This window comes from Tribolium castaneum, chromosome 9 (genome assembly GCF_031307605.1).
Source record: "Tribolium castaneum strain GA2 chromosome 9, icTriCast1.1, whole genome shotgun sequence".
Lineage (NCBI taxonomy): Eukaryota > Metazoa > Arthropoda > Insecta > Coleoptera > Tenebrionidae > Tribolium > Tribolium castaneum.
The window spans coordinates 5,751,196-5,778,280 of NC_087402.1; the positions used below are offsets into that span (position 1 = coordinate 5,751,196).

Genomic DNA, 27,085 nt, shown 5'->3' on the forward strand with positions numbered 1-27,085 from the left:
AGTTTACGTGAAATTAGTTGCAAGAAATACTTCTTCGGATCGTTTGGCCAGAATCGACGTTTGAATGTGAGTGGGTGAATATTTTATCATGTTTTTGACATTCATCGTGCAATAACTCCGAAACTATTAGACATAACCGTATTACTATAATCATAGTTGGAAAGCTCTTTTAATAATCTAATTTTTTTTAAATATTGTTTTCCGATTAATACTTTTTGAGTAAATTGTAGACAAATTCAAAAATAAAAATCGAATCGAAAACTATTAAGAAGTTGGCAATTTTCTTAACGCTAATTGATTCTCCAGATCATTCTACATTAATTTTAAAGCGTCCTGATTATAGAGCAATACTGATAGGCCATGCGGCATGTTATCTTATCTTCGTTTTGATCTGGAAAAAATATTAAATATAATTTATACTTTTTGTGAACAAAAAGTGCACAATTAAACGTGCGTATAAATCACTTTTCGTGTGTATTTGTTTTCTTGTAAAATCATAGAGGTTCATAATTCATTCTTGTAAAGTAATATAATCAGAACCTTGATAGTGTAGAGAGTAGCAATAAACTCTAATATGGTAATCAACTAATATTGTATCAGTAAATAACAAGATAAATATTTATAGATAAGTAGATAAACTACGATTCTTTGATTTTATTACCGATATTGTGTGTTTTGCAGTAAAGGGCACGAGGATAGAAAGTGGTTTTTGCATTTTAATGATATTATAATATGAAGGAAAGCAAAAAAAGAAAGGCTGTTTTGAGTTAAGTTGCAAAATTCATAAATATTTATTTTGTGGTTTTCTTTGTTCGGACTAGCGTGGATAATAATCAGTTGATAATTTCTAAAAATAGTAAGTTTTATCTGGCCGCGTAAATTTGAATTGCGTTTCACTGTGATCAGATGATCGACTCGTGGCGTGGTACAGGTGGTGGTGTTAAGATGCCGCCCATATCGCCTCGTCGGTAAAGTAGGTACCGTCCGTGTGAAGCCTTTATCGAATGGGTTTGATAGAGGCTCTTCGTGTAATTTCGTTCCGATTAGACGCAATCTGATTGGGCCCGAGTGCGTCCGAACGGGTCAATGATGTCTGAGCAACTGACTGCAAGTGTAATGGTGTGTTGAAAAGCCATTGCAAGTGAAAAAATGGTTTAACCCTCCGATTCAACAATGATAATGAGGTGTTTGTCCGCATTATAAGTGTCCGCGAACGTAGTGTGTGTCGCTCGGAACATTCACAGTACGAAATGTCCGTTTGAGGTGCGTGAGAAGGACAGGTCGTAAGAAGGGTGTCAGCAAGAAATGTGATAGGTCTGCGAATAATCGACTTAGGAGAATTTGCAATGAGCGGACGCCCCAGAACCACGTCCTTCGCCGAGGGCAACAAGCAGCCGCTGAATCCCCCCCTGGGAGGCATGAAGATTAGCAGTAAGTGTGTGATTGACGTCGCAGCGGCGGTTGGTTACGGTGTCTCTGCGGTCGCGTTCAACATGGCTGCGCCCCGACGGGCCGTCAGCCGATTCCGAGGACCGCCACGGACCCATCGATCCAGGTCTACTAACTGACGCAAAAACGTTTCGGGACGGTAACGATTGGGGCTCCGGGGGCGGCGGCGCCCCCGAGACGGCCGCCACCGCGCGGGGCGCGCCCATTGCGCGCCCAGCGGGCCTTCCCATCCGCGGAAATTCCTCCAAATTAACGACGATTTTCCGAATTTTTGCCGAGTAGGCGGTGCACCCAAAACGTCACCGTGACAGTTCCAATTGTCAGTTCACGATTTGACGTTTCTGACAACTATTTTTGGGTCATTTTCATTATAAACTGACGGGCGTGCTGGTAGAATCTAAGAAAATTCGCGCAAAATTGCAGCAAATGCCCAAATTTTCGGGCGTGTGGGCGGTGGTGCGTCCGAAATGTCAGTGTGACAGTTCCAATTGTCAGTTTACGTGTCAGGCCATTTTTACAGAAGCATTTCTCTGAAACGTTTTTCCTGTTTAAACTGACGGGCGTGCTAGTTACGACTTTATGAAACGAAAATTTACGTTCCACAAATATGATTTTAAACAGTTTTTATTGCATACTGCTGCGAGATTCTCGGTTACAACTCACATGAGATTAAAACGAGGTAATTATGAACGCGAACAGGTTTTTTCATTTGTGGTTTACATTTCCAAAATTGGAATTCAAAAATCACGCACACTAATAAAAATTGCCAAATATCAAAGCCAAAGAGCTTAGTTGCAAAAATAATCACAAAATTAATTTGGTTTGTCCAAAAATGTTCCACAATGTCGTTAACGAACGGATTATTTTCACATAAATTTGTCATTTACTCTCAATTTGCGAACGTAAACAAACATCTGCGAAATATTGCTTCATGCTCTTAATTTTATATTTATTATTTTGTTATGAATGTCAGAATAACGTTGTCGTGACACTATAACGACCATAAGCTGTTTGTTTCTACCCTTTAATGTCAGTCAAGGAAAATTAATAATTTTATTCACGATTATTTAATAATATGCTTATTATGCTTGTCATTTTGCAACTATAACAATATACATTATTCACTGTATGTCCTAGTGCTTGGACGCAATATTTTATTAATTAAATTGAAACGTCAATTTTGTCAGTACAATACAGGTTGATCCGTTTAAAACCCACATTAGAAGGATTGGGGTCCATATAATTATAGTCATCTGAAAATTTGTATTCAACCATCCCTTAGGTCCTGGTCATTGAAAATATTTTCAACCGGAAGTCGTTCAACTTTTTTTTTTAATGGAATGCTATGTTTTTATAGCATTTTTGGATTAGTATCCTGGTTATTGTAAGGTTGTATCAGCTTTTTCTATAGTACCTAAATTTAGTTGTTTCCTAAATATTTATGGTTTTTTAGAAATTTTTGGATTTGCATCTTTGACTTTATAAATCGAAGTTCGGTGTTTAAAAAAAATATATATATATATTTGGTTTAATTGAGAGAAAAGGTTTAGATCTTTTCTTCGGTGTTTAAAAGATTTAGGTTTTTTATTTTGATTGTCCAAAAACAATTTTTAAAACTCTTAAAATGGCTGAAGTAAGTATCAATTTTTGAAATAAGATGTGCAAATCCAAAAATTATTTCGAAGACTGCTAAATTTAGGTATAAGGAAGGCTGATGAAAATTATTTGATAACCCGAGTTATCTAAAAACGCAGTAAAAAACATTTATTTTACATTGGATTTGTGAATTTTTTTTTGGAGTTTCTCAAAAGAATGAATTGCTTGTTCGCCGCAAATACGTCATAGTATGACTAAAACAATGTTGGAACGGTAGTGAGTAACGAAAAGCTTGCCAAATTTTATTGCAACAAATTAGGAGCAAATTATCTGCAGTCGTTTTGTATCAAATTTTAATCTACATTCATGCAACTGTAATTAGCTAGATATTTCAATTTTTTTAATTTAATTTGTATCGTGTTTTGACACAAAGGACGATTAATGTATTGAATAATGAGAGTGATTATTTAATAAAACTTTACAATTTTTGTAACCAAGCACCAGCTGTTTGAACTTAATTTTTTTTTTTGACCTACAGTTTTAACTGATAATTATCGTCTGAAATCATCAAAAGTGACCTCTATACGAGCAATGAGTATGAAATTAAACAAACGCTATCTGCTATATTACACCTTTTATTTCTTTATCAAGGATTTCGTTTAATAATTTGGTCACTCACAAACTTCAATTATTTACTGCCGCTGTTAATTAATCTTAATTGTGTATTGACAGACTGTTTGCGATTAAAAATGGGTTATATTGATTGAAGCAAGGGGTGGGTACTACAAATTGAATTCTTTTCACGGGCTTGAATAAGAGGTGTGACCGCAAGATTGTAAAATTGAAGTAAAAAGGGTTAAATTATTGGATTATCGGAGTGGTCGGAAAGGTAGCCTATTGAGTTGTTTATTATTTAGTGACCGACTCTAATGGGAGTTGCAATAAATCCAATTAGGAATGAATACGTCAGTGAGGCAGGTAGAGAATTTGAGTGGGTTTGGCATTTCTTTTGAAATTAGGGTTTTAACTATTGACAATGTCGAGAACGAGAAAGAACCACCTGAAAATCTATTAAACATTTAAATCTTTTGATAAAGAAGATAATAAAAATTATACAACACAAGAACATATCGATTGGAATTTTTGTGCTGTGAGACTTTGCACCAGGTGTTTTATCTGTGCTCTCGAAAGCTATTATTGAAACAGAATTTTTTAATTACACTGTTTGATAAAGAGTGAATAAATCAATTATGCCTACATGCAGATTACAGAAAGGCTAATGCTCACTGAGATTTTTAGCTTCAATTTTAATTTTCAATGCCAGTGTTGCAGTACCTACTTTGTAATTCGTTTTTATGTTGCTTGAAATTTCAACTGTTCTCAAACGTACGAAAAATATGTAAGAAAATACGATAGCATCGTGTGATTATACACACGCTAAATGTTTTCAAATTCCCTGAAATAAATCAAAAGAATTTGGTCTTTTCCCATGGAATGGAAATTCTAATTAAAATTTGAAACATTTGCTTTAAAAATATCACAACTTCATTGAATTTATTATTCATACATCGCCCTTTTATCAAATTCGAAGCTTTGAACAAACAGAAATAATAAAAAAGCGAATGTGTTAATACTGACGGTTTTACGATTATTAAATCGATTACCAATTTTGTATGAAATATGAATGAGACGTCGCAACATAAAAACCCATTTAGAGAAATTTTTACAAATTTAATCACGTTCCGAATAATTGCGATTTCCACGTAGCAATTTTCAAATTTAATATAATCTGTTACGTCCGCCAAAAAATTGACATCATCGTTTTATTTTTACATTTACGATAATTGCACTACGACTATTAAGCGAACGAAAAACGTGTTGCATAATGCGATAAACTATGATCAGTCTGTTATATTTCATGCCCGGTCAAGTGGATTGATCGAGCCGGGAAATGGCTTAGAAAAAGCCGCCAAGTTCCTCCAGGATCACTTATATGTTGAAATCTCGATAATCTGCGGATTATAGGGGTGAAGTGTAAACTGGCAGTTTTGTGCCAAGTTTCTGTTCATTACTAAAGTTCGGTCATTTCGGCTGATCCTCATCCTGTTTTCTTTCCTATTTTATAGTTTTTTTACACGTCTCGAAGGAATTATTGCACAGATGAATGACATGAGCTATAAATAAGTAAAGGGACAGAAATAAAGCCTCAAGATCGAACTCGAAATAATATCTCAAGCTCACGCACCAATTAGTGTTCGCTTTCTCTCATCATTATATTGTTTCAAAATTCATTAGAAACTTGACTTGAGTTACGAATTGTTGGAACGCCATCGCTCGCCTAAAAATAACACGGCCAATATGTGCGTACGGAATTTAATTCCATTCATATTTCTAACGGGTCACCTGAATCCTTTCTCGAAATAGAAATCGGGGAGGAGTTTGAAAAATTGCGGACAAAATGGAAGAATCTGATGCTGAAAGATGAATACATGTTGGAAAAATGAGCTTTTAAAAATAACCGTGTCACAAACAGATTCACTGTCCAAAAAGCCAGGCCTTGATGAGCCAAAATGAATGGACACTTAAAAACTTTTCAAGCGTTTTTGCTTGGTGCGAGATTGAATTTTATTATCTATATTCGAGGAAAATCCCGTCGCAATTTCTGTTTAAATTTTGCATATTGGGTTGGAACCGTTTCGCTCTTATTTATAAAGCAACCGTTTAAATTTTAACACGGATCGAACATTGACTTGATGAAAGGCAAAAACAAGGAAGTGTTAACTGGGTATGTGAATTTCCTGGTTGTCTGGAACCACTAGTCGATTAATTAATTACCCGGTAAAATGCAAAGGGTTCGCTCAATTTTCAGGTCATGTTGAATGAACTTTGCTTTATTTCTAATAATAAATCGTTCCGATTGAATGTTATTCGTTTTTACTACGTTTTAAAACGGTGTAAAATGGAAGTGCGTCATCCCATGTCCCTATCGTACGTTACAATGTAAATTCATGCATGAGAATATTTTGTTTCAGTACACTTCGCACAGTTTCCATCCATGCATGTAATACGAATTCCATTACCAGCATGAGGTGTAGCGTTTTTCTAAACAACTGGGGTCCATCAATCATCGACGTATCTGTTTTAAGATGAATAATTAATCCACAACATTTTCTAAACCAATTATGGACAATTATAAATATGAAACGATTAAGAACCTTCGAATTTTATCAAAGTGTGTCAAGTGCAGCGCTGCATTTTAAATCAAATTCGATTTTAATTTCTAATACATTGACATTTTCAACGATCCAACGGAATGATTAAGCACATGTGTCCGTACTTTGTGGTGTTATTTTACGGCAAATAAATTAGTTTTGTTTAATAAAGAAACAGTTCCGTGTTTTGTTTACTCAAATAATTGACGTTTGTTGAGAATTATCATTGTTTGGATTAACTTTAATTAAATGGTCCGGTTCTAAACTTGAATTTGTTCCCATGACAATCGGAATTGTTTTCCGAAGTAGCAAATGGAAAATTAATGATGTAATAGTCATCAATTTAATTCATAATCCGATCTGCGTTCCCTGTTTTGGTTTATCTCCATTGCGCCTTTGTTTAAGCAATACTTAATTAATCAGATTAATGAACGAGTCAACTTTGATCAGTTATTGTTTGCAAAATTACTCCTAAGACTATTTTTACCCAAATATTGGCGATAAAACCGCGAACATCAAACGGAAATTGGACATTTTCTTGGCAATAACTCAGACGTGTGCCAATGGGTGTGTGAGCGTTTAACAATCCGCGAAGAAGTTGCGAAAAATTCAATTCGGAACAGTTTGTGATTTTTATCGCAGTCGGACGTCTTTCCAACTTTCCCAACTATTTTCTTCACGAAATGGGAAAATAGTCGAGACGTCACACAATCGTCGACGTCAAAGTCTATTTCGCCAAAAAACATATGACGCTTTTGGCATCGATCGATTTTAGTTTCACTAAGTCTATCCCTTCTTGACCTCAACAATTTTTTCGTGCCGTGAACTTGGCCCGTTTGCTTATTTATAGCGCTGTCATTGTTAAATTTTGGTTTTCGTCTTCAATGCTAAAACTTTTAATAGGTGACTATTTCGGTTGTGCACACAGTGTGCTCGTTATATTTAGATTTTGATTGCAAGGGGAAACGACGAAAAGCGAGCACGTGTCGGTGGTACACGTGCCCGACATGTCAACGTGACGATTTTTTTTCCATATTTTATGTTCCCCAAAACGTTGGAGAGATGTAGATAATAATCCGGTTTATCTATTTTTTATCTAATCGGATCTGTTGGTGGGTTTTTCGCTAGTTTCGATCACGGGATCATGTGTGATACGTTTTTAATTCGTCCTCCTACTGTAAATATTTGCCGAGTTGAGAATTATTATTGGAAAGTAAATATCTTCCTCCTCGCCGTGACATTCTACTCCTAGCATTGCTCTCAAGTCTCAAGATCAGTCTTATCCGAATCGTGAGTGCAGGCAGTTGCGTTTATATTGCAATGAAACTCGGATTTGGCGTTTTAATAACAATAAGACGGCGGTCTGCGGTTCGATTCGCCGCTAACGAGATTCATTAAACACCCTGTTGTGCTTAGTGTGCGTATTTGATTTGGAGTGGTTGAGTGGTTAACACCTGTGTTATTTCACTGACCCAATTTGCGAACTATTTCCACGGGAATTGCACACGAAGTTGGAAGAGTCAAGGCATTGCCTTCGATTAAGCGAACTTTTTGATGGATTAAACTTCATTTGAATAAACGTAATACTTCCGACATGGTGTTAAGTACGCGATTATTTGCATGGAATGGAAGAATTCCCAGAGAAATTTCTAATTTTTAGAATTCAAGTGTCAATAACATTTGCGTACCGAGATTAGATTATTTACTTGAATCAAACCAATTAAATTTAATTATTAAAAATTGCTCCAACGTCCCTGGACTAATATAAACAAGTGTAGACCGTGGCCCATTTACTGCGTGGATACGTTATTAAAATCGAGTTAAAAGTATTTGTTTACTGGCAAAAACAATGAGTCAAACGACGTGAGGTGCCTACGATGTGAGATGAAAATAACCGTTTAATTTTTAAAACACTCAATACGTTTTATTTTCACACTATCGATATCACAATAAAATGCTTATTGTGTGATTGTTGCAATAACTGCTATTGAAAGTTATTTTTAAATGTGAAATACGTGTTCGACCTGGTCTTATCTTCGATTTTTTCTGAAATAGCAGTGATTTTGGGTTGCACAGACACAATCACTCCAGTGAGTAACTGGAAATATTTTTATTTTCTCTGATAAAATATTTAATTTATCTATTGTCAAGAAAGAAACCGATATTAACTAAATTGGTTTATTTATTTTACGGAAAGCTATAGCAAATTTATTATGGTCAGTGTACATAACGGCATATGTGATTGTTAGTTTTTGACAACTCTAATAGCTTAGAACAATTTCTCCTAACGTTTTCACAGGCCATTTTTTCGAACAAATTTTTTGAGGTCAAAAAGTCATCTGGTCTTTGTATTCTTATCTATTTTCACGTTATTCTTATTACAGTAAATTATTATAAAAATGTTGTTAATCACTTGTTGAAAAATTTGTGAGAAAATTTTAAGACAATTACATTAAAAAATATATATCTTTGAACTTTAATATCTAGAAAAAAACATCTTTCTTTTTTTTTCTTATTATCTTTAATTTTAATTTCGTTCTAAATTCGCTTTAGACTTATGTGTATTGTTGCCACGTTTTTTTTGTACACCATAAAGTTTTACAGCAGACAATGGTGTTTAAGATAAGCACTTTTCACAATAAGATATTTTGACAAGGGTGACCCGAAAATATTTACGTTACCGATCGGTTTGTCTGAAAAACTACAGACAGTCTGCAATAAATCACACAATAAGCTTGCCTGAGTGATTAGCTTGAAGGGTTTGGGGTAATCATAATAAAAATTTAATGGTGTACAAATAAAATGTTACTACAATAACTCTGTCATTAGACGTTTTTTGGTTCGTTTTAATAAAATTTCAGAAAACCTGAGTTTAGAAATTCAAAAGCAAATTCTAATTTGGTAGTTTTTGACGAAATTCCTTACGCAAAAACAAGATGAATCTAAAAAAAAACGATAATATTATAAAAAAGATTTTCTGATTGTTAAACGTACGAACTAGTTCGATAACGTCAATTTTTTCGTCTATTTACGCGATATTTTGCGTAAAAGTAACCTAAGCATTGAAAAAAAAACAAAAACTATTATTTTTAATTGTTTAGCGATGGGTTTTTAATTTTTTTTAAAGAGATTTTCAAAAAAAATATTCGTTTAATTTTTAAGACAGTTTTTTAGGAAAAAATTTAAGTTCAAAAATCGACCTTCCATCGAAATTTTTCGTTGTATTAGAAGGAAATTTCGCATTATAAGAGATATTAGCTCAAAATATGATAATTTTTGACGTAACTTAATTTTTCGATCTATTTTCGTTTTCATGGTCGTTTTTCAATTTCAAATCCAGGGAAATCTATGATTATTTAGTGTAAAAATGGAATACTGGAGTCACCGTAGCTACAAATTCGATAATTTTGTATTACCAACTTAGGACCCACAGTTTATAAACACTCTCTATGTATTACAGACACTCATGTTTGTGGAATGACATGAGGTGGCCAAAATTCCGCTGTTTACTTCGTCAAAAATGAATTCATAACAAGGAAAATGGATTGAGTTATTTTTGTAATTTTATCAAATTCTCACTCTTCTAATTTTGTGTGGAATTAAACAAGTCCCAATTTATTGTTCCAGTCAAAAACACTTTTCTTTGTTTGTCTGTTCTTAGGTGGTAAAGTAATCCTTGGTATTTGTTTTTTCAGTTTTCAGTCGGCCGTAAATTGCCGTCTAAATATTTACCAAACAGTGCAAAAATACCAATCAGTGCTAATTAAAATACCGCAGGTATCGAACTAATCCGGTATTTTTCTGTTGGCTTTAGATCAGTTCGTATCACGCACCAAACCGCCACAAATCCATATTGTTTTGTGTATTGTTTCGCATGACGTGTCACAGTCATGTAGTGCTTCTTACAAAAAAGTATGTGGATTATTGTTGTGAATTTTCTAACCTTACAAAAACCGGATGGGCGTCTTAGATGCGCATTAAAATCACAAGGATTACCTTGACCAACCCATTTTTCTCAGTAGTACGGGCTGATCGAATCCATGGCGCCCAAAATCGACGAGCCGGGCAAAAATAGCGACTCTAAAGTCGCAAGTGATGCGAATTATGTGGTTAAAAAACAGTGCGAGTGTAAGAAATTGCAAAGTGTTTTGCCCGAAAAGAACAAAAACGCGAGACCTAAGTACGGCAGGTCAGTTTCTGTGTGCGATTTATCTTCGGACAAGCACAAGTCGACCAAGAAAAGTGCGACTTTGGGGTCGGTGCCGGCGATCGATGGACTGGGGAAAAGCCAAAAAACGACGGGCTACTCCAGGTTGTTGTATTGCTGGAGGAAGTTGAAGAGGTCGCTGTCGAGCTCGGGAAGTAAGTAGGAAAATTTTCACGGTGAAAAATCGACAGAATCGGCGCTAATTGAATTATCTCGATTCAATCAAACAAGTGGCGTTTTCAATACTGCGTTAATTTTCACAATGATGCGGCGTCGAAAGTGGACGGAAACAAAACATTGGAAGAAAGTGTTACGGAACATAATCGAGGACAATGATTAGAATCTGACTTTCTTCGCCATTTAACGACGAAAAACGACAACTGTTTCGCGTGTGCGTTTTAACGTTATTGTGTCCCTATGTAAATAAATTTCTCGACAACAAAAAGATTGACTTGTGAGAAATCGCAGTTATTAAGAAAAAATACTACAATGTGCTTATCTCATCAACGAAACAAGTTTATGGACCCGTTCCTTATCGTAATCATTTTTAACTTTCCAAAAAATATTCCATTACGATTTCGCACGGTAGTGTTCTGCTTAAATCAATTACGATTCACTACTAATCGAAATAACAGTCTTACATAACTGTTACACAAAATATTACTTTTTGAACGAGAAAATCCGCAACGCTACAATAATAAGCTTTATGTTGTCGGGATTCATTTAGTGGCAGCCACAAAAGCCCACGCTGGAAGACCCTTTGAGCGAGGCTAAGAATAAATTGTATTGAATTTTTAACGAACAAAAACATTGGCGGTCGAATCAATTTGCGACAGTTTAAAATTTTAGCTCGGGATATAAGTATGTTGCAGAATTACCTTTTGATCATCGGAACCATCTGTTCGTAATAAAACTCCGATAAACAATTTCCTATATACAGAAGTAAAAATTTTTATTGTTGTGGGTTTATGGCTTAAAAGGTCAGCATGTGGACGCCTACGCTTGCGGCTATTTGAGGAGGTTTTACGCCGTCTTTAAATAGTGGACAATAATTTAAAAAGTGTTAAGAAAGTGCAAATTTAATTTTTTTTTCAGGGGGTCGTAATATAATATAATAACGTTAAATTAAAATTCTTCCGAAAATATTTTACTAATCATGGAACCTATCAGTATCTTTGGTGGTTTTTATGTTTGATGATTTTATTTCAAGCGCATCGATTATTTAGTACTTTTGAAATTTATTGACAAGTCAACACAACCGAACCTCGAGCACTGTTGAAATTTTATTTTATTTATTTTTTACTGTGTCGCATGCATTGATGTGTCACGATTCGATAAAGGGAAGTTTGAAATATTTTGTACTTTTTTAAAACATAATTTTTCAAAATACTGTTTATAATACCAAAGATTACGGTCGGCAAGTGCCAGTAGTCCTTATGTCATGTTTTCAATCTCTCATTTTGAAACTGATAGTGCACGACATGTGTTCATTAGCGCTCGATCCTTGACAGAATTACGGGAATTTATGCCGAATCGATCGGCAAATGATTGTGTTTATTTGGTTATGCGACGGGAGCGATAAATAAATAAGCCCTCACCTTGTATAAATTGAACAATGTCAAACCCACGCTCACTCAATCTCCTCAATTTTAATCAGCGACTCTCCTTTTGATTGAAGAAATTCTACACTTAATTAAGTCCCGATCGCGAAATTTTCCTTCGTTTGGTCAAAGCAGTGTTGCACCGAAGTCGGAATCGAATCGTTGACATGTTTAGAATCGATACACTTTATTATGAATTCAGTGGATGGAAACTCCTCGATCAAGTGTTCGTTTTCTCCATCAGCTGTTGTTGCATTTGACACCGTCAAAAAATAATTTTCGCAACAAAATTAAAGTAGCCGGCCGCCGCAGCAACCGTCATACCGATTTATTTTTTCGATCTTGAATAGCTTTTGTACGTAAAAGTGTCAAGAGTTTGTAAAAATATTCTTCTCTAGTTTAATTCCATAGCCTGAAATTATCACGGCTTGCGAACACGCAGCCTTAAATTTAAAATCGGATTCTGCTTGTGGGGGAGAGTCGCTCGCTCTGTAATCGTGTGTCGCAAGATCTTCTCCGATGGCCACTGGTGCGAATGTTAGAGAAAAAGGCCGTGAAGTGTTCGACGACGATCAATACGTCATTGCTTCGACCAAACTCAAGTCAGGTACTCTAGCACTTCCTTTAGCCAATTGTAGACCGAACCATGACCAGACCGATTTTGCGGTGACTGCGCCAAGCGGCCCAATAACGAATTTAAAATTAAACACGGTCGAGAACTGCCGCTGGTTTGCAGTCCCATCACGAGAGTCCCCCATAACCGATAACCATTCGCCGCACGTCTCTTGCACATCCATTATGTAAATCTGATCGTTGTAAATCGATCGATCGGAAGATCGCAGCTTTTGAGGAATGATCTTCCGGACGATCTTTTCAAAACCAAACACACGTCAATGTTATGTTTTCGATTTGTTGGTGGTTATTTAGGTAAGGACGGTAGCAAAGTTACTACGGTGGTAGCAACACCTGGACAAGGTCCCGACAGACCGCAAGAAGTCTCATACACTGACACCAAAGTTATCGGCAATGGCAGCTTCGGAGTCGTCTATCAGGCCAAGCTGTGCGAAACCAACGAGTTCGTCGCCATCAAAAAAGTCCTCCAAGACAAGAGGTTTAAGGTGAGGTGGCGAAACCCCGGCTTTGTTTTACGAAATGTGACCGCACTATTGTCTTAAGAGGCCTTGGACGCCAAAATTTCGCTTGTCTTACAACGTTATCATTGTTTTTTGTTAAGACGGTACCTAATTTATACAGGGTCGCTAAAACGTAATAGAGAACAGTTAAAGTGTTTAAATTCTATCATCTGAGAGCTTTTTCAAATTTCTATCGTCATTTATTTTGATAAATGTTTTTTAATGACACCAAAGCTCAAATTTAATAATTTTTAAAAGAGCATATTTTTCTGAATTTGGTGAGGTAACATAATACCCTCCTTTATTTTTATTAAAAGGTGCAAAAAAAATAAAATTCAAAAAATTAATTCTGGACTTCTGGAAAAGTAAATTAAGTTAGCTTTGAAACTACTGTTATTAGCGATCTGTCACTTGTATATTAGCCAAAAATTATACTTGAGTGCAATAACTGGCTTAACAATGGTACATTTAAGTAAAACTGAGCGAAAAAAATTCTCATGTTGGTTGGTCATGGCGACAGAAAGCCATGAAGTTAGTGGAGATCGTTTTGAACATCTTTTGTAGCATAAAAATCATGTATTTCGTGTTTAATATTTTTTTTTAATTGAAACTCCTTTTTTAGTTAAAACTGTTATTTTAATAATTATTTTTATTTTTAACTTTTAATTATTTTTGGACAAAGAACTAACGATAGATAAAGACAGTATTTCCAAGGCTAACAAAACTACATTTTTCAAAATTTTATAAATTTATTTTATAAATTTCGATGATAATAAGGTATGCATGTGTTACACCTTAGAAAAAAGGCTCTTTTTAAAAATATTAAATTTGACCTTTGTTGTCATTAAAAAATCAAGTTAGCCTTGTATCCTAAGAACAAATGGAGATACAAATTGGATAAACATTTGAAATGATAGAATTTATACAGCGTGCTCAAAAACTAACGCACCAACTCAATGGTGTGTGGTAGAGAACTGGTTACATATAAAGGTAAAAATAGTAAAAAAAGTCTTTGTATTAAAGTTATTGATAAATAACGGATTTTAGATAAATGATATGTGGCAACGTTGTCAACAGTCGCAATATAATTTGATCAACAATTCGGAAGTAAAATTACCGTTGGGAGCGCCACTGAGCTAGGTCGAAAACAGTAACCATAAATGGCGGGAAAATGTTTATTCAGATATTTTGAGCGTCGTATGAATTTTGGGGCTTCACAATTATTACATTGCCTATGCAGAATGATTATTGCATCTTTGATGCAAGAAACTTATGTTGACAAATTAAGGATGACGAGGAAAACACGAATAACGAATTACTGTTTGGTTCACTTTCTTTATTGGAAAATTATTACAAAGACATTGAAAAGTCTACCTTTTGGCATAATTTACGTTTAAATGTATCAGCAATTGTTAATCTTTATTGTAGCTTTGTAGATTTACCGCAGCATTTCATGATTTTTTCAGTGGAAAATTCTAACCTAAAATTCATAACACTTCACTAATTTATTGGTTTCTTGAGTCAAACTTTGTGTTCGCTGTGATCCATTACTTATAATCTTTAATTAGACAACTGTTTGATAACACTTTGTAATCAAAATTTAAATATTTTTCACTTTTTATCCACTTTCAAGTTCCAACAATAAACACTTTATACCACGAAAAACTACAGAACCAAAGTCAACGCTAGTATTTACCACCACGTACCTTTAAAGTAATTCTTTCTATTGTAAGTAATTAACACTATACACGCAAAATTGTTGAACAATTCATTAAATGTCAGTTAAATGTGGCATTACGAAAATTTCTTTACTGTTTTCGACATAGTTCAAAAGTCATCACCAGAGGGCGTCTAGTTAATTTTATTTCCGAATAAAAATAAATTATTTTTGAAACGGTTTCCTAGGAAATAATTCCCAGTGTTGGCACATCTACACATTGTGATTTTTTAGATAAATTTTAATTTTTCAAATTAAAGAAACTGCTAAAGTCTGATAGAAAATTTAAAAATAATTATTCATGGTTTTGTTAGGGAACGATTACCTAGTGTGAAGCATAAAAATATTAAAAAATAATGAAAACTAAAAAAGTTAACACAATAAGTTTGTAGCTTCAGATTTTTTAAAATATGACTTTAGGAATTTTTTCAACATTTCCGTAATCTGCACTTGCTTCTCAATAACGTATCACTGAGTTGGTGCGCCAGTTTTTGAGCAGCCTGTATACTCAAATTTCAATAAGTTTTGATAAATAGCTTTTATAATATTTAACTGTTTTCATGCTTGTTAGCGACCCTGTATATTGCCTTTGTTGGCACCTTGCAGCAAATAGTCACCGGAGCTGATTATGTGTTAAATATTTGTTTTTCGCGAGCGTGTGTTATAAACACATATTTGTTTGATAGTTTACTCCTGTATTATTATGCCTCGTTTATGTCGAATTTGGTTATTGAATGTGCTCGATATGTTATCAGTCCAGGCACGTTTTATCGGTCAATAATGCAATCATTTTTTCGAACTCACCTACTTTTTTATCAGTCGGTTGTATTGTTGCGATTTGCTAATGATTGTCTTGTTTTTTTCAGAACCGGGAACTTCAAATAATGAGGAAATTAGAACATTGTAATATAGTTAAACTTAAATATTTCTTTTACTCCAGTGGAGATAAGGTGAGTTGAGTTCCAAGCATAAAATCGGCATACATGCAATAACAATAAAATATCAGCTACTTGTTTGCCGTTTGTTTATGATGGTTATTGAAAAATTGTCGAAGTGGCCCAGAGCAGCTCCCGCCACCCAAGTTTAACATGTTGCATAATCGATCGCGTAACGAAAACATTTTAAATATTTGATAAGTTGGGGCGATGTCAGTGTCCGATTGGTGGTAGAGTTAGTCGTCTTTATAGCTAACGATTCCTACAACGTTGGTAAATGTCATTTGTGAGCTCATTTGCAGTTTCCGCCTTGCCTATTAAAATAATTAATCACGGTTGAGCTGCAACAAGCTTGTCTACCTACACGAAGCATTATATTTGAATATCGGCAAAACGCAAACTCGCCGGTAATTTGTTAAAAGAGCGGTTTTTGATTATAACGTGATACAAATAATTGTCTTTTTATATTTATCTCAGGCTGAAGTTCCTTGCGATATGTCCATATTCATGGCATCAAGTACGCAGGTATGCTCCTGCTTTATTTTCTTGTAGAAAGTTGGTCCCCCTGGCTATATAGAGTGATTTTATGCTTTACAACACACCTCCATGGACAAAGTCATTTAAAACTACTACTCTTTTTTTTTAAACGAGGTGTCATTTTGAGTAGGCTTGAAACATACGTTTAAATTTAACCAATATACTAATAGCTCAGCTGCCAAAAAACATTCGCGCGACATGGTTGTAGAGTGTGTGAATACATTATTCCTTATAACAGTAGGTGATAGATGAACCTTGACACTGGCATTCAAGGCGGTTAATGTATGATAATAGCGAATTGTGGAGTATAAAAAACGTTGAAAAGCGACTCGAGGAGGACTATACCGTGTAAAATAATCGAACATTACACTGAGAAGACAAGTTAATCTACTGGGAATTTTTAAACTTGCACTGAATTTTATCGGGAATAAAATAGGAACTGTAACACTTGGCGATAACAACAATGGACTACAGCGTCCAAAAAATGTAAATGGCAGTTTTGTAGCGGGTCCTAAAGCTAGACACTCTACAGTGTGGTTTTATTGGGTTTGCAGAAATTCTAAGAAGTGGTAAAGCTCCAAATTTGAAAATTCAACATGCCTTTTAGTTTCTGAGGGAAATCGTCACAAAAATGCAATTTTTAAAATCGTTTTAGTAATTTTCCGCCATTTTGATGCTTTAATAGGCAAATTAAAACACACAACGTCATAAAGTGCAATGTCATTATTTGGCCAAACATTTTGCGAAAATTTTTATGTTAGCAGGAAGCAAATTCGCGACCTTATTTTTGCCAATTTCATAAATTTTGAGGTGCGTTCTTGCAAGATTACTTTTATTATCAACGATGTTCCCGTTTTTTTTTGACAAAATTAGGAAAAAATTCAAATTTAAATAAATATTTTACTTTCAAAATTGGACATTACTAGTCGTCACATTTTTTTAAATCGTTTAAAATAACAATTTTTGCCTAAATATGGGGCAAATTACAAAAAATACTACAAAAAACTTGTTTCATAAGATCATTCTTTGGAATAACTCGTGGCAAACGCCGTTTATTCGTCTTATGAAACTTGTTTGTTAATATACTATTATCAAACTTCCGTTCTTATGTGTTTCATATTTTGCTAGTCAAATTTCCTGACTTCTGTTCCTGTTGCCCGAACAAACTGAAATTTTGCATACATACGTAATCTGTGTGAAAATCAATATTTAATTTAAATAAATTGTTTTAAACTATTAACTATGAATATTTCGGCTCCTCATTGAAATACGAACCAATTCAATTCGATGGAACAGAAAAAATCCTACGAGCTGTAGGGTTTGTTAGAGTAAATCAACTAACTTTCCTAACGTCTGAAAGTTTCAAGCTGAAACCTTGCGTAAGTATACGTATAATTTCCGTGTTTTATACGTTTTAAAAGCTTAGCTTGAAAGCAATTTTTTTAAAACCTTTTCTGTAAACATTAGGTATACGTTTTTTAATTGATTTTTATTTTTGTATGAGGACACTTTCCTGTGGCTATTGTTGCTTATTTGTACTCAACTTTCGAAGAGCAAGAATTTTTTTGTGAATTTTTAGACTCAAAACTATTCAGATATGGTATGTTGAATTTTCGTTTTTTGCATCTTTTGTCCTGCCCTATCGCCTGTTAAGATCACGCTGTGTTTCATAAATAATAAAAATACCCGGGACGTATAGACCGCTTATTATATTCCAGGCAGACTTATTTTCTATCCCCTATTTCGTAAGCTGTATAATTCTTTTATGTCTTGTACTTAGACATTTTAAATGAGTGACTGTTGACGTTTTTAGATTAGTTACTGCCATTTCTGTTAGTCTAGTGAGGCACCTTTCTCGGTAGATTAAAATATTGCGATAAATTGCGTCGTAATCACTGAAGAAGCGCCACGAGACGAGAGCTAGAGCCTGTCCTTGAAGAAAATTGGGATCGAACGAAGTTGTTTATGTTTTTGAATAGAGAGCGAATAATTTTACATTGAATCATTTCATTTGATTGATTAGGGAAGCTGTAATATTGTTTTTTTTTTATTTAAAACTAGGTTAATCTTCCTTGCGTTTTGGTTGAAGTGTCCCCCAGCCATCACCAAAATGTAAAAAAGTGAATAGCGTTTATTTTCGGTTGCAGAAGGACGAAGTGTACCTGAATTTGGTGTTGGAATACATCCCAGAAACGGTATACAGAGTAGCGAGACATTACAGCAAATCAAAGCAAACAATCCCGATAATTTTTATCAAGGTAGGAGGTTTGGCTTTTTGTCGGGATTGAATTGCATGTTATATTTTTTTGCAGTTGTATATGTACCAGTTATTCCGATCGTTGGCGTACATACACTCGTTGGGTATCTGTCATCGGGACATTAAACCGCAAAATCTTCTGCTGGATCCAGGCACTGGCATATTGAAGTTGTGCGACTTCGGCAGCGCTAAACACCTCGTCAAAGGCGAACCGAACGTCTCGTACATTTGCAGTCGTTATTACAGAGCACCGGAACTGATATTCGGCGCTATCGACTACACTACGAAGATCGACGTGTGGAGTGCGGGCTGTGTCCTGGCCGAATTACTGCTGGGCCAGCCGATATTCCCCGGAGATTCCGGTGTAGACCAATTAGTAGAAATTATCAAAGTTTTAGGCACGCCAACTAAAGAACAGATCAAGGAGATGAATCCGAATTATACAGAGTTCAAGTTTCCGCAGATCAAGTCGCATCCTTGGCAACAGGTCAGTGGCTATTGTTAACGTCGGTTGTGCATTTTATTTTTAACTAACTAATGAAGTAGTGAATGTGGAGCTTTCGCATCCGTGGTATTCGAGAGGTACAATAATGCTCTAATTCCAAACACATTTTTGCCGTTTTAATAAAAACATTGCAGTAGAAGTTGTAGAATTTTTACAGCGGCTGTAAAAATATCCGTCCCGAGGGACCGGCGTGTTGAAAACACTCGCAGTTGCGCCAAAGGGACTAAATGTTTAAGAACATTTCGTATCTCTCGAATATTATTTCGCACGCATCGACTACAAACCAGACGATCCACCACTTGTTTTCCAATCGAGGAATTTTGATTTGTGTCTGACACGAGGAATAACCCACTAACAATTTGTCACAAGCTTATTACGAGTAAAATTTTGACGAGGACGTCTGTTTGCAGTTTTTGCTGTCGAGAATGTCTCTACCACATTGTAGCACCAATCACCAAAGAATACGTGTAAGTGGCTTTGGTTACTTGCCGTCATTCAATTAAAAAACGCTTGTGCGATGTGTGTTTTTGAAAATTATTGTGTTACAACGAGTGCATGTGTTGTTTGTTGTGAAAGTGACAGTTTTGGTCATCATCTACGTGTTTGAAATTAATTATCTTGAAATGAAATTGGCAGGGGAAAAATTAAATCTGTTGGGAAGAGACTAGATTTATTGCTTGATGGAGGATGCAACACATCAAAGTGTCACGCACAAGGGAACGCCCTTTTGTGGGTTTTACTTAACGCGTAATTTTTTGATTAAAGAGAAGTGAATTCATTCATTCAGTCCTGCGAGGGAACGAAATTTCAATGTTTATTACAGTGCTTGTTAATAACGTATTCGGTAGAAATGACTGTCTCATATTTTTTTATAGGAATTGGAATAAAAGTCACTTTTTCTGTGACACAACATTATGTAGAAGAAAGTAAAAGTTAATCAGTCGTTCATTGCATAATTAAAATAATCACGTCAAATTTGGCAGTTCAAAAATAAAAAACGGAACGATAATGAACTCTTCTTACAGTTGTGTCTATTCCAAATAATAAATAAAAGTTAAACATTGATAACAATTATATTTCTGCATGTCATGTTTATTTTTTCTGGTCGTCAACTCTGCTTTTTTAATTCCAAACAACACATTACATAATTTTGTATTTTGTAATGAAACTACTTACAGACTGTTCAAAAGAAATTTATTCAAATTATCATTTATTTTTTGTATCGTTTATGTGCGAATCAAATTAATTGCTTTCTATTTTTAAAGATGTTTCAGACAATGTACAGCAAAGAAATATTTCAGAAACAGCAAAAAAATCACAAAACTCAGTTTACATATTTACGTTATTTGAGCCAGTTCAGAATTTTTTTTGTTCTTGGGCTCACTTATTTCAAGAAACTTGGATAAAAGTATGTAAATAGCCGATTTATTTTAAATTAAATTTATTTATATTTTTTCTTATTTCAACATTTGCTTGAAACAAGCCAAGCTAAGTCACTGACAAATTACGTTATCTCAGTGGTTAGATGGTTTTTGAACCAGAAACTTTGCGAGATTTGAGACTAAAAACACCAAAAACTGTGCCTTCGTTACGTTATTTCAGGCAGTCCTAAGACCTCTAGCTCACATTTGAGCCAGAAATTCATTTATTTCAACAAATTTTGTCGAAATTAAACAAATCTCCGAATTATGGGTGATTTTAAAACTTTTTTGTGGCGAGTTTTTATTAAATGTATTCTCTTTGTATTTCAAAAAAAAGTTTGAAACAAGCCAAACATTTGCAAAACTACGTGATCTCAAACATTTTTCAGCGATTAGATTAAACAGGCTAAAGTCACCAGCTTAGTCTGAGCCACCTTATTTCAGTCAGTTTTCAATGATTTAGTTTATTCTTGAGCTAGAAACTCACTTATGTCACGAAATTTTGCCGAAAAAAGTAAATAAATTGCCGAATAAGGTCTAAATTATGTCGTTTTAACCATTTTTAAGCGATTTAATTCGTAAGTAAACTTTTTTCTAACGTGGCTTTAATTGTTTTTTCTTTATTTATTTATCCCCTTTTGGCTCCCGAAATATCTGCCCAAATTAGAGATGCGCTCATTTATTATTCTAATAGTTTTTTCAACAAATACGAAAGGATTAAATTGATTTAGTTGCAAGTATTTTTTTTTAATATCTGGGAATAATTTGGCAATGTAACGTCGAAGTTTGACCGTACTTTTGTTGAGTTATTGTCTTAAATGTAAAGGGCATAGAAATTTGATTCATTATTTCAAATTAAATTCTTGCGGAATTGGTAGAACAAACTGTAATGAAATGCTTTCCTTTTTGGTGAATTGTGCCATTGTTAATAATTTTTGGAATTGTTTAAATGGATTGGTTATTCACTAACAATTCATAAATAAAACGTAGATATTCATGGGTGTTTGGGAGTTTGAAAGATTCAATAATAAAATAAGTTTTGGTCGTAGCATTTTGTCATTTATTTTATCAATAAGGCAGTTTTTTGCAATCGCACGAAAGGTTTAGCCCGCCGTTGCGTGCTTCTGTATGTGACACATGCTCCAAAAAAGCGTATACATAAATAAAACAGTTGTGTAACGTCACTATGTCAATCGTATTGTATCGGCATTGATTCCAATTAGAAAAAAAAAATGTTTAAAATTGTATCGATAGGTATTCCGAGCACGGACTCCCCCAGAAGCGATCGAGTTAGTGGCCAGACTTTTGGAGTACACTCCTTCATCACGGATCAGTCCATTGCAGGCTTGTGCTCACGCATTCTTCAACGAGCTCCGGGACCCCAACACCCGCTTGCCCACAAATAAAGAACTGCCCCCTCTATTCAACTTCACGGAACAAGGTGATTTAATTGGGGGAGAGTGAGAGTTGGTGGTAATTAGCTGGTTGCAGAGTTGAGTATTCAACCTTCATTGAATTCCATTCTGATACCGCGAGGGGTGCAGGAGGCCGCCAACAGTCCGCAAGACGGGGCCGCGTCGTCGGGGGCGACGGACGCCGCCGACACGACGGCAGCCCCCGTGCAAGCGACCGCCGCCGGAATACCTTAAGTAGTTCAATCCTCCAAGGGAAGGGCCCCTTTCGCTCGTCCCATTTCTCCCTTTATCTAGTAAGCGATCTGTGTGAGATTGTTGATTGGGACAGCTGTACTATATTTAATATACGTGCGTTTGTACAGAATTTGATTAGTTGTTTGTAGGCGTTTGTGTTAATGCCCTTTTGTTTTAGCGCGTTCATTTTTACAAATTTTGTTGCGTTTGAGTTGCATTGAAAAATCTGGTGTCGCACCAATCACAATATATGTACATATTATTTATACATAAAAACATTTGTAAATTTTAAGTAGGTTTAGTTGAATGATTACTTTAGTTTGTTTTTGGAACCGTTGGAACAGATTTTTCAATGAGCATATTTGTATTACCAGACATAAATTCGTATATTTTTAAACAAGGCAAAATAAGTTATTGATTAACGTAGATCTTCTTGGTGATTTTCATCGTTATATTAGTGGTTTTAACATAATTTACTTACGCAAAGCATTTGGTGTTAATTATTTAAGGTTATTCGTTTTGGTATGAGTAGTAATTGTATAACAACCTGACATCGCGATAAAATCCAGGACCGTAGAGTAAAACAGTTGGTGTGAATTGATATGAGTATACAAACGAGAAAGATATTTAATCTTGAAATATTGTGTACTTCTAGCTTACGCTTTAGAAAAAATGAGTGAAACATTACAACGTAGAATTATCCTAATGATCGTACTAGCTTACGAAGTGCAATGCGTTAACATTTCTGAACACGCCTCCAAGAAACTAGGACAATTATTATTAGTTTCCATAGATGTGCACTATCTACGGTTTGGAGTTATTTTTTAAACGCAAGATTATGTGCAAAGTGTGTTATTTTGACATAGCCAAATTAATAATTTAATTTAAGGTAAAAGCACACTCTCCCTTCTCCCGCTCCTCGACACCCCTCCAACAATCGCAATATTAAAATAAAACATTATAATGACAGTTAACTCAATTTCGATGTTTCCTAAAATGCGAATAAATCATCTGAATAAGCGACTTTTTCATTTCAAGCCCTCTCGTTGCAACAGTCGGGTGTGCTTGTACCTTAAGTGGTTACAGGTGAAGTTTTAGACATTTGGCCCCACTTGGGGGCCAGTCACAGTTTCAGGTCTTCACGTGAAGTCGGCGATCTTTCAGTGGAGAGGATTAAATGTCTAGAATTTTAAACGAATGACTTCTACGCTAGTAGTATTTATGACTGTGTCGGTTAGTTAAAGAGTGAGACTCACCTTGGAATAGTCTGTCTGTCGCCCCAATTGTTATGTAAATATCTTGTTTTATGAAAATTTTGTGATTTCCATAGATGCAAGTGCTCTAGAGTAGAAGGTCAAAACATAACATATCAAAATATTTTTTATGAGTAATTAGTTGAGTTTAGTTGCGTTCGGGCGCCCCGAATTAGTCAGGACAGAGTTTATTTTATTTATGATTAATTATATGATTTGATTGAAATGTATACTTTTCTCTACCAAGTGAGATTGGAACCAGCTTTGTGTTAGAATATGCATTCTATGAATGCACTTCATTGTTGTACCATGAACTAAAAGTGCGCCCTTCCTGAGGCCAGCCTAGCGGCAGCATTTTTCCTTCATGTTGTCATGTGTAGCATCTAGCGAACTGAAGCAATTGTAAATAACGGTAATTTTGCAGGCAATAAGCGGAGCTCTTGGACGCACTTTAAGAATTGCTTCACGTTTGCTTAGGGCTGTCTTTATTGCCTTGGAAAATTCGAGTAGACGAAATAATCTCCTGCACAGCTTATCTAGACACGAAATCGAATGGTTGCTTCGGTTTTATGCGTACTTTCATTCTGGACAACCAAATATACTCCTCGAGGCCCGCTCAGTGTGCAGGTTTTCAAAATTTTCGGCAAACTAGTGTAAATTTGTAAATACGCTTTTACAACATGTTCAACACTCGCGAAATGTAACCAGGTTATGTTTGGTTGGTCCTGTGCTGTTCTTAGAACTCCTAACTATGTCGTTTTATTTAGAGTTTTAGGCGGATTATATTTCAAATTTCTTTCAGCTCAATGTTTTACGCTGTATATATCTCGCTTATTATATGTAAACTTGACACTGGAATATGCAATATATACCATGAATATTTAAAATATAAAGAAAGTATTAAAAGTTTATTGCTCGTAATTTAACCCAACAATACTTTTTTCATCAAGTAGGCGCGAGGGGGGCGCAACTCCTCGCCGTCTTCGACGCACTTCGTCGAACACAAATACTGCAGCAAGGGCAGTCGGTACTTCCCACAGAAATCGACAAATTTCACGTGCTCCACGCGACTGTTAAAAAACACACCTGCAACAAAATAGTTAATAATACGAGAGCGAAAACACAAGTTCGAGGGCTGTCGTTATGCTACGAGCGTAAACGAGTCGCATACATAGACACTCGATAACTTTAAGCGTTTTCGCATAATTTTTTTTGTTGGAACATTTTAACTTAAAACACGTGGGAAGCGTGCTTTAAAATCTAGGATTCAGGTTATTTTTAATAAAGCCTTCTTTTAAAGACATTAAACAACTCACCTTTGCAATACGGGTTGACGCAATGGTGGGCCGAATCCAAATAATTCAATAAACTGGCCGGAATATCGCCCTTTTCGACCCGCATTTGGTGCAGTTTTATCACACGAGCCGACAATTCTTTCAGACTAGCCGTGTTATGTTTTATGTTACTCACAAAACGGACAACCAGGGGGTTATCACGGAGACTCAGCTGTGACGATCGAATTTTATTTTTACACAAAGATGATTTATTTGTTACCTCAGTCAAATTTTTCAGCGCGATTATTTCAGGCGGCAAAGTGCGCAGTTTGTTTTTGTGCAACTGGAGCGACTTCAAGTTGTGCAAATTGGCGATATTTGACGGCAAACTCTCGATTAAGTTATCGCAAAGCACCAAAGCCTGCAGTTGCTTCAGTTGGCCTAGAGTTGAAGGAACTTCCACTAATTGATTGCCACCCATCGACAAGATTTGAAGGCTGCAATCATTATCACGTGTGGTCGTTTTAGTCGTCCCCACTTACCAGTTTAATTTCTTTATGTTTTTCGGTATTGTTTTAATTTTATTCCCTCCTAGGTACAGGTACTTTAAATTAGTAAACTCAAACAGTTGTTCGGGAAACTGTTCGAAAACATTCCCGCTCAGGTTTAGCTCCCGCAAGCTCGCACTCTCTGCGAAACTTTTCGGGAGGGATTCGTTACTGAAGCGATTATTTTTCGCAACCAGTGTTGTTAAATGCCAGTACTCGAAAACATCAGGTAAGGCCGTAAGGCCGTTGTTGCTGATATCGAGGACTTGGACGTTTGTGAATTTTGCCAAATTTTTGGGGAGCGTTGTGAGTTGGTTGTGGTGCAAAATAATCGACTCGATGTCCTCTCGCTTCGTGCAGTCCTTGCCTAGTTCGTTCAGATTTTCTTCCAGTTGTTGCGAATCCAAAAGCAAATAGGCGAAGTCGAACACTTTGTTTCCATTTGTATCACTGTCACTGCTGTAATTCTCCATAGTTGCACTCACGTTCAATGGCAAATTGTAACTAATGGGGGCATGACTTGAGCAGCTCTGATTATGATAACTCCGTTTGAACTGTGGGCTGCGATTAGGAGAACGCTGCGTTCAAGCGAAGCTAAGGTCAAACGTGTTATCACCAATTTGTGAACAAAGCGTGGTGAGGCGTTATTTTAACAATGAGTCTGGGAACGGAATTGTGTGGTTTTATCGAGTGTGCTGGTTTCGGGGGAAACCCCTGAGCAACACCCTACGCCCATGACTAGGTAATGATAATTTATTAAATAGCTGACCCTTGTGTGTATTGTTTCGGTTCGCCGAACGTGCATATACAGATAAGTCGCACCAAAACATTATTTTGGGTAAAAATTGTGCAATGGAAAAAAATCGTTATGGATATTGCACGTTATGTTTTTTGCGGTAGTAATAATTACACAAGCGTCTAGGTACACCAACATTGCAGAGCTGTAGGCATGCGTATTCATGCATTTGCCACCGTTTGAAATCAAATTTCATTCCAAACATTTCTTTTGTTTCTTTTTCACACTTCTTGTCTGCAAATTTCCAAAAAGTGTTACAACTAATACTATACATGGGTTCAGCTCGGTTTGCGTGTGGGGATGAGCTTTTTCTCTTTGCTACTGATGCTTAGATGACTAAAAATTCAGTCACAAGTGTGCAAACAAATAGTATTAGCGTCTATAAGAAGATAATATGTCGAAAAACTACATTACATTTACCATAGCTTTGCAAAAATTGTTTAAAATAGCGAGGCACACGCAAACCGTTGTGAGCGGACCCATACCTAATTTATCCCTGATTCTGTAATGTTGGCTTCAAATTTTCGCAGAAGATTTTTTGACTAATGTTTAGACGAGAGTTTTTTAGAACACGAGCGACTGTTAATATTTATAATTTAACGAATGTAATGTGTCTTGTTATACACGAATCGAATACTATATACTATATAGTATAATACTATAGCTTCTGCGTTGGCTACTGTTTGTAGCAAATCATTAAAAAAAAATTAAAAACCACATCAATCAAAAATTTTTATTTGCATGAAAGTTACAACAAGCGACTTCTTTTTTACAAAATAAAGAACACATAGCAAAATACAATAAGTAGCACTCAAAATATTATAAATTCAAGAATTCACTCAATTGGAAAAAATGCACCTACCCTTATGTGGCTTCTGCGTTGGCTACTGTTTGTAGCAAAACATTAAAGTGAAATTAAAAACAACACTAATAAAAATCTTTATTTGCATAAAAACTACAAGAGACATAATTTTACGGCTGTAAAAATCAATCAG

General features: G+C 35.4%; 2 protein-coding genes across 14 annotated transcripts; one reads left to right on the plus strand and one right to left on the minus strand.

Moving 5' to 3' along the window:
* The first annotated feature begins 1,024 nt into the window (after positions 1–1,024).
* Positions 1,025–24,381, plus strand: sgg (shaggy). 13 transcript variants are annotated; one of them, XM_064359052.1, is made up of 10 exons: positions 1,028–1,431; positions 12,464–12,672; positions 12,993–13,183; positions 15,782–15,865; positions 16,328–16,375; positions 18,535–18,645; positions 18,700–19,131; positions 19,560–19,616; positions 21,825–22,011; positions 22,062–24,381. In XM_064359052.1, exons 2-10 carry the CDS (start codon positions 12,585–12,587, stop codon positions 22,217–22,219), a joined length of 1,356 nt encoding a protein of 451 aa, XP_064215122.1. In that variant the 5' UTR covers positions 1,028–1,431; positions 12,464–12,584; the 3' UTR covers positions 22,220–24,381. The 13 variants fall into 13 exon arrangements, with proteins under 13 accessions (XP_015834724.1, XP_064215122.1, XP_015834726.1 ...); XM_064359051.1 differs by lacking the exons at positions 1,028–1,431; positions 12,464–12,672 and adding exons at positions 7,395–7,547; positions 10,277–10,619; XM_064359050.1 differs by lacking the exons at positions 1,028–1,431; positions 12,464–12,672 and adding exons at positions 7,400–7,837; positions 10,277–10,619.
* On the minus strand, positions 24,367–25,973 carry LOC664305 (leucine-rich repeat-containing protein 58). Its single transcript, XM_970312.5, has 4 exons — positions 25,289–25,973; positions 25,027–25,243; positions 24,789–24,978; positions 24,367–24,558 (listed from the first exon to the last, which is right to left on the minus strand). The coding sequence occupies exons 1-4, from the start codon at positions 25,765–25,767 to the stop codon at positions 24,395–24,397; spliced, it is 1,050 nt and encodes a 349-aa protein (XP_975405.2). The 5' UTR covers positions 25,768–25,973; the 3' UTR covers positions 24,367–24,394.
* Positions 25,974–27,085: the final 1,112 nt, after the last annotated feature.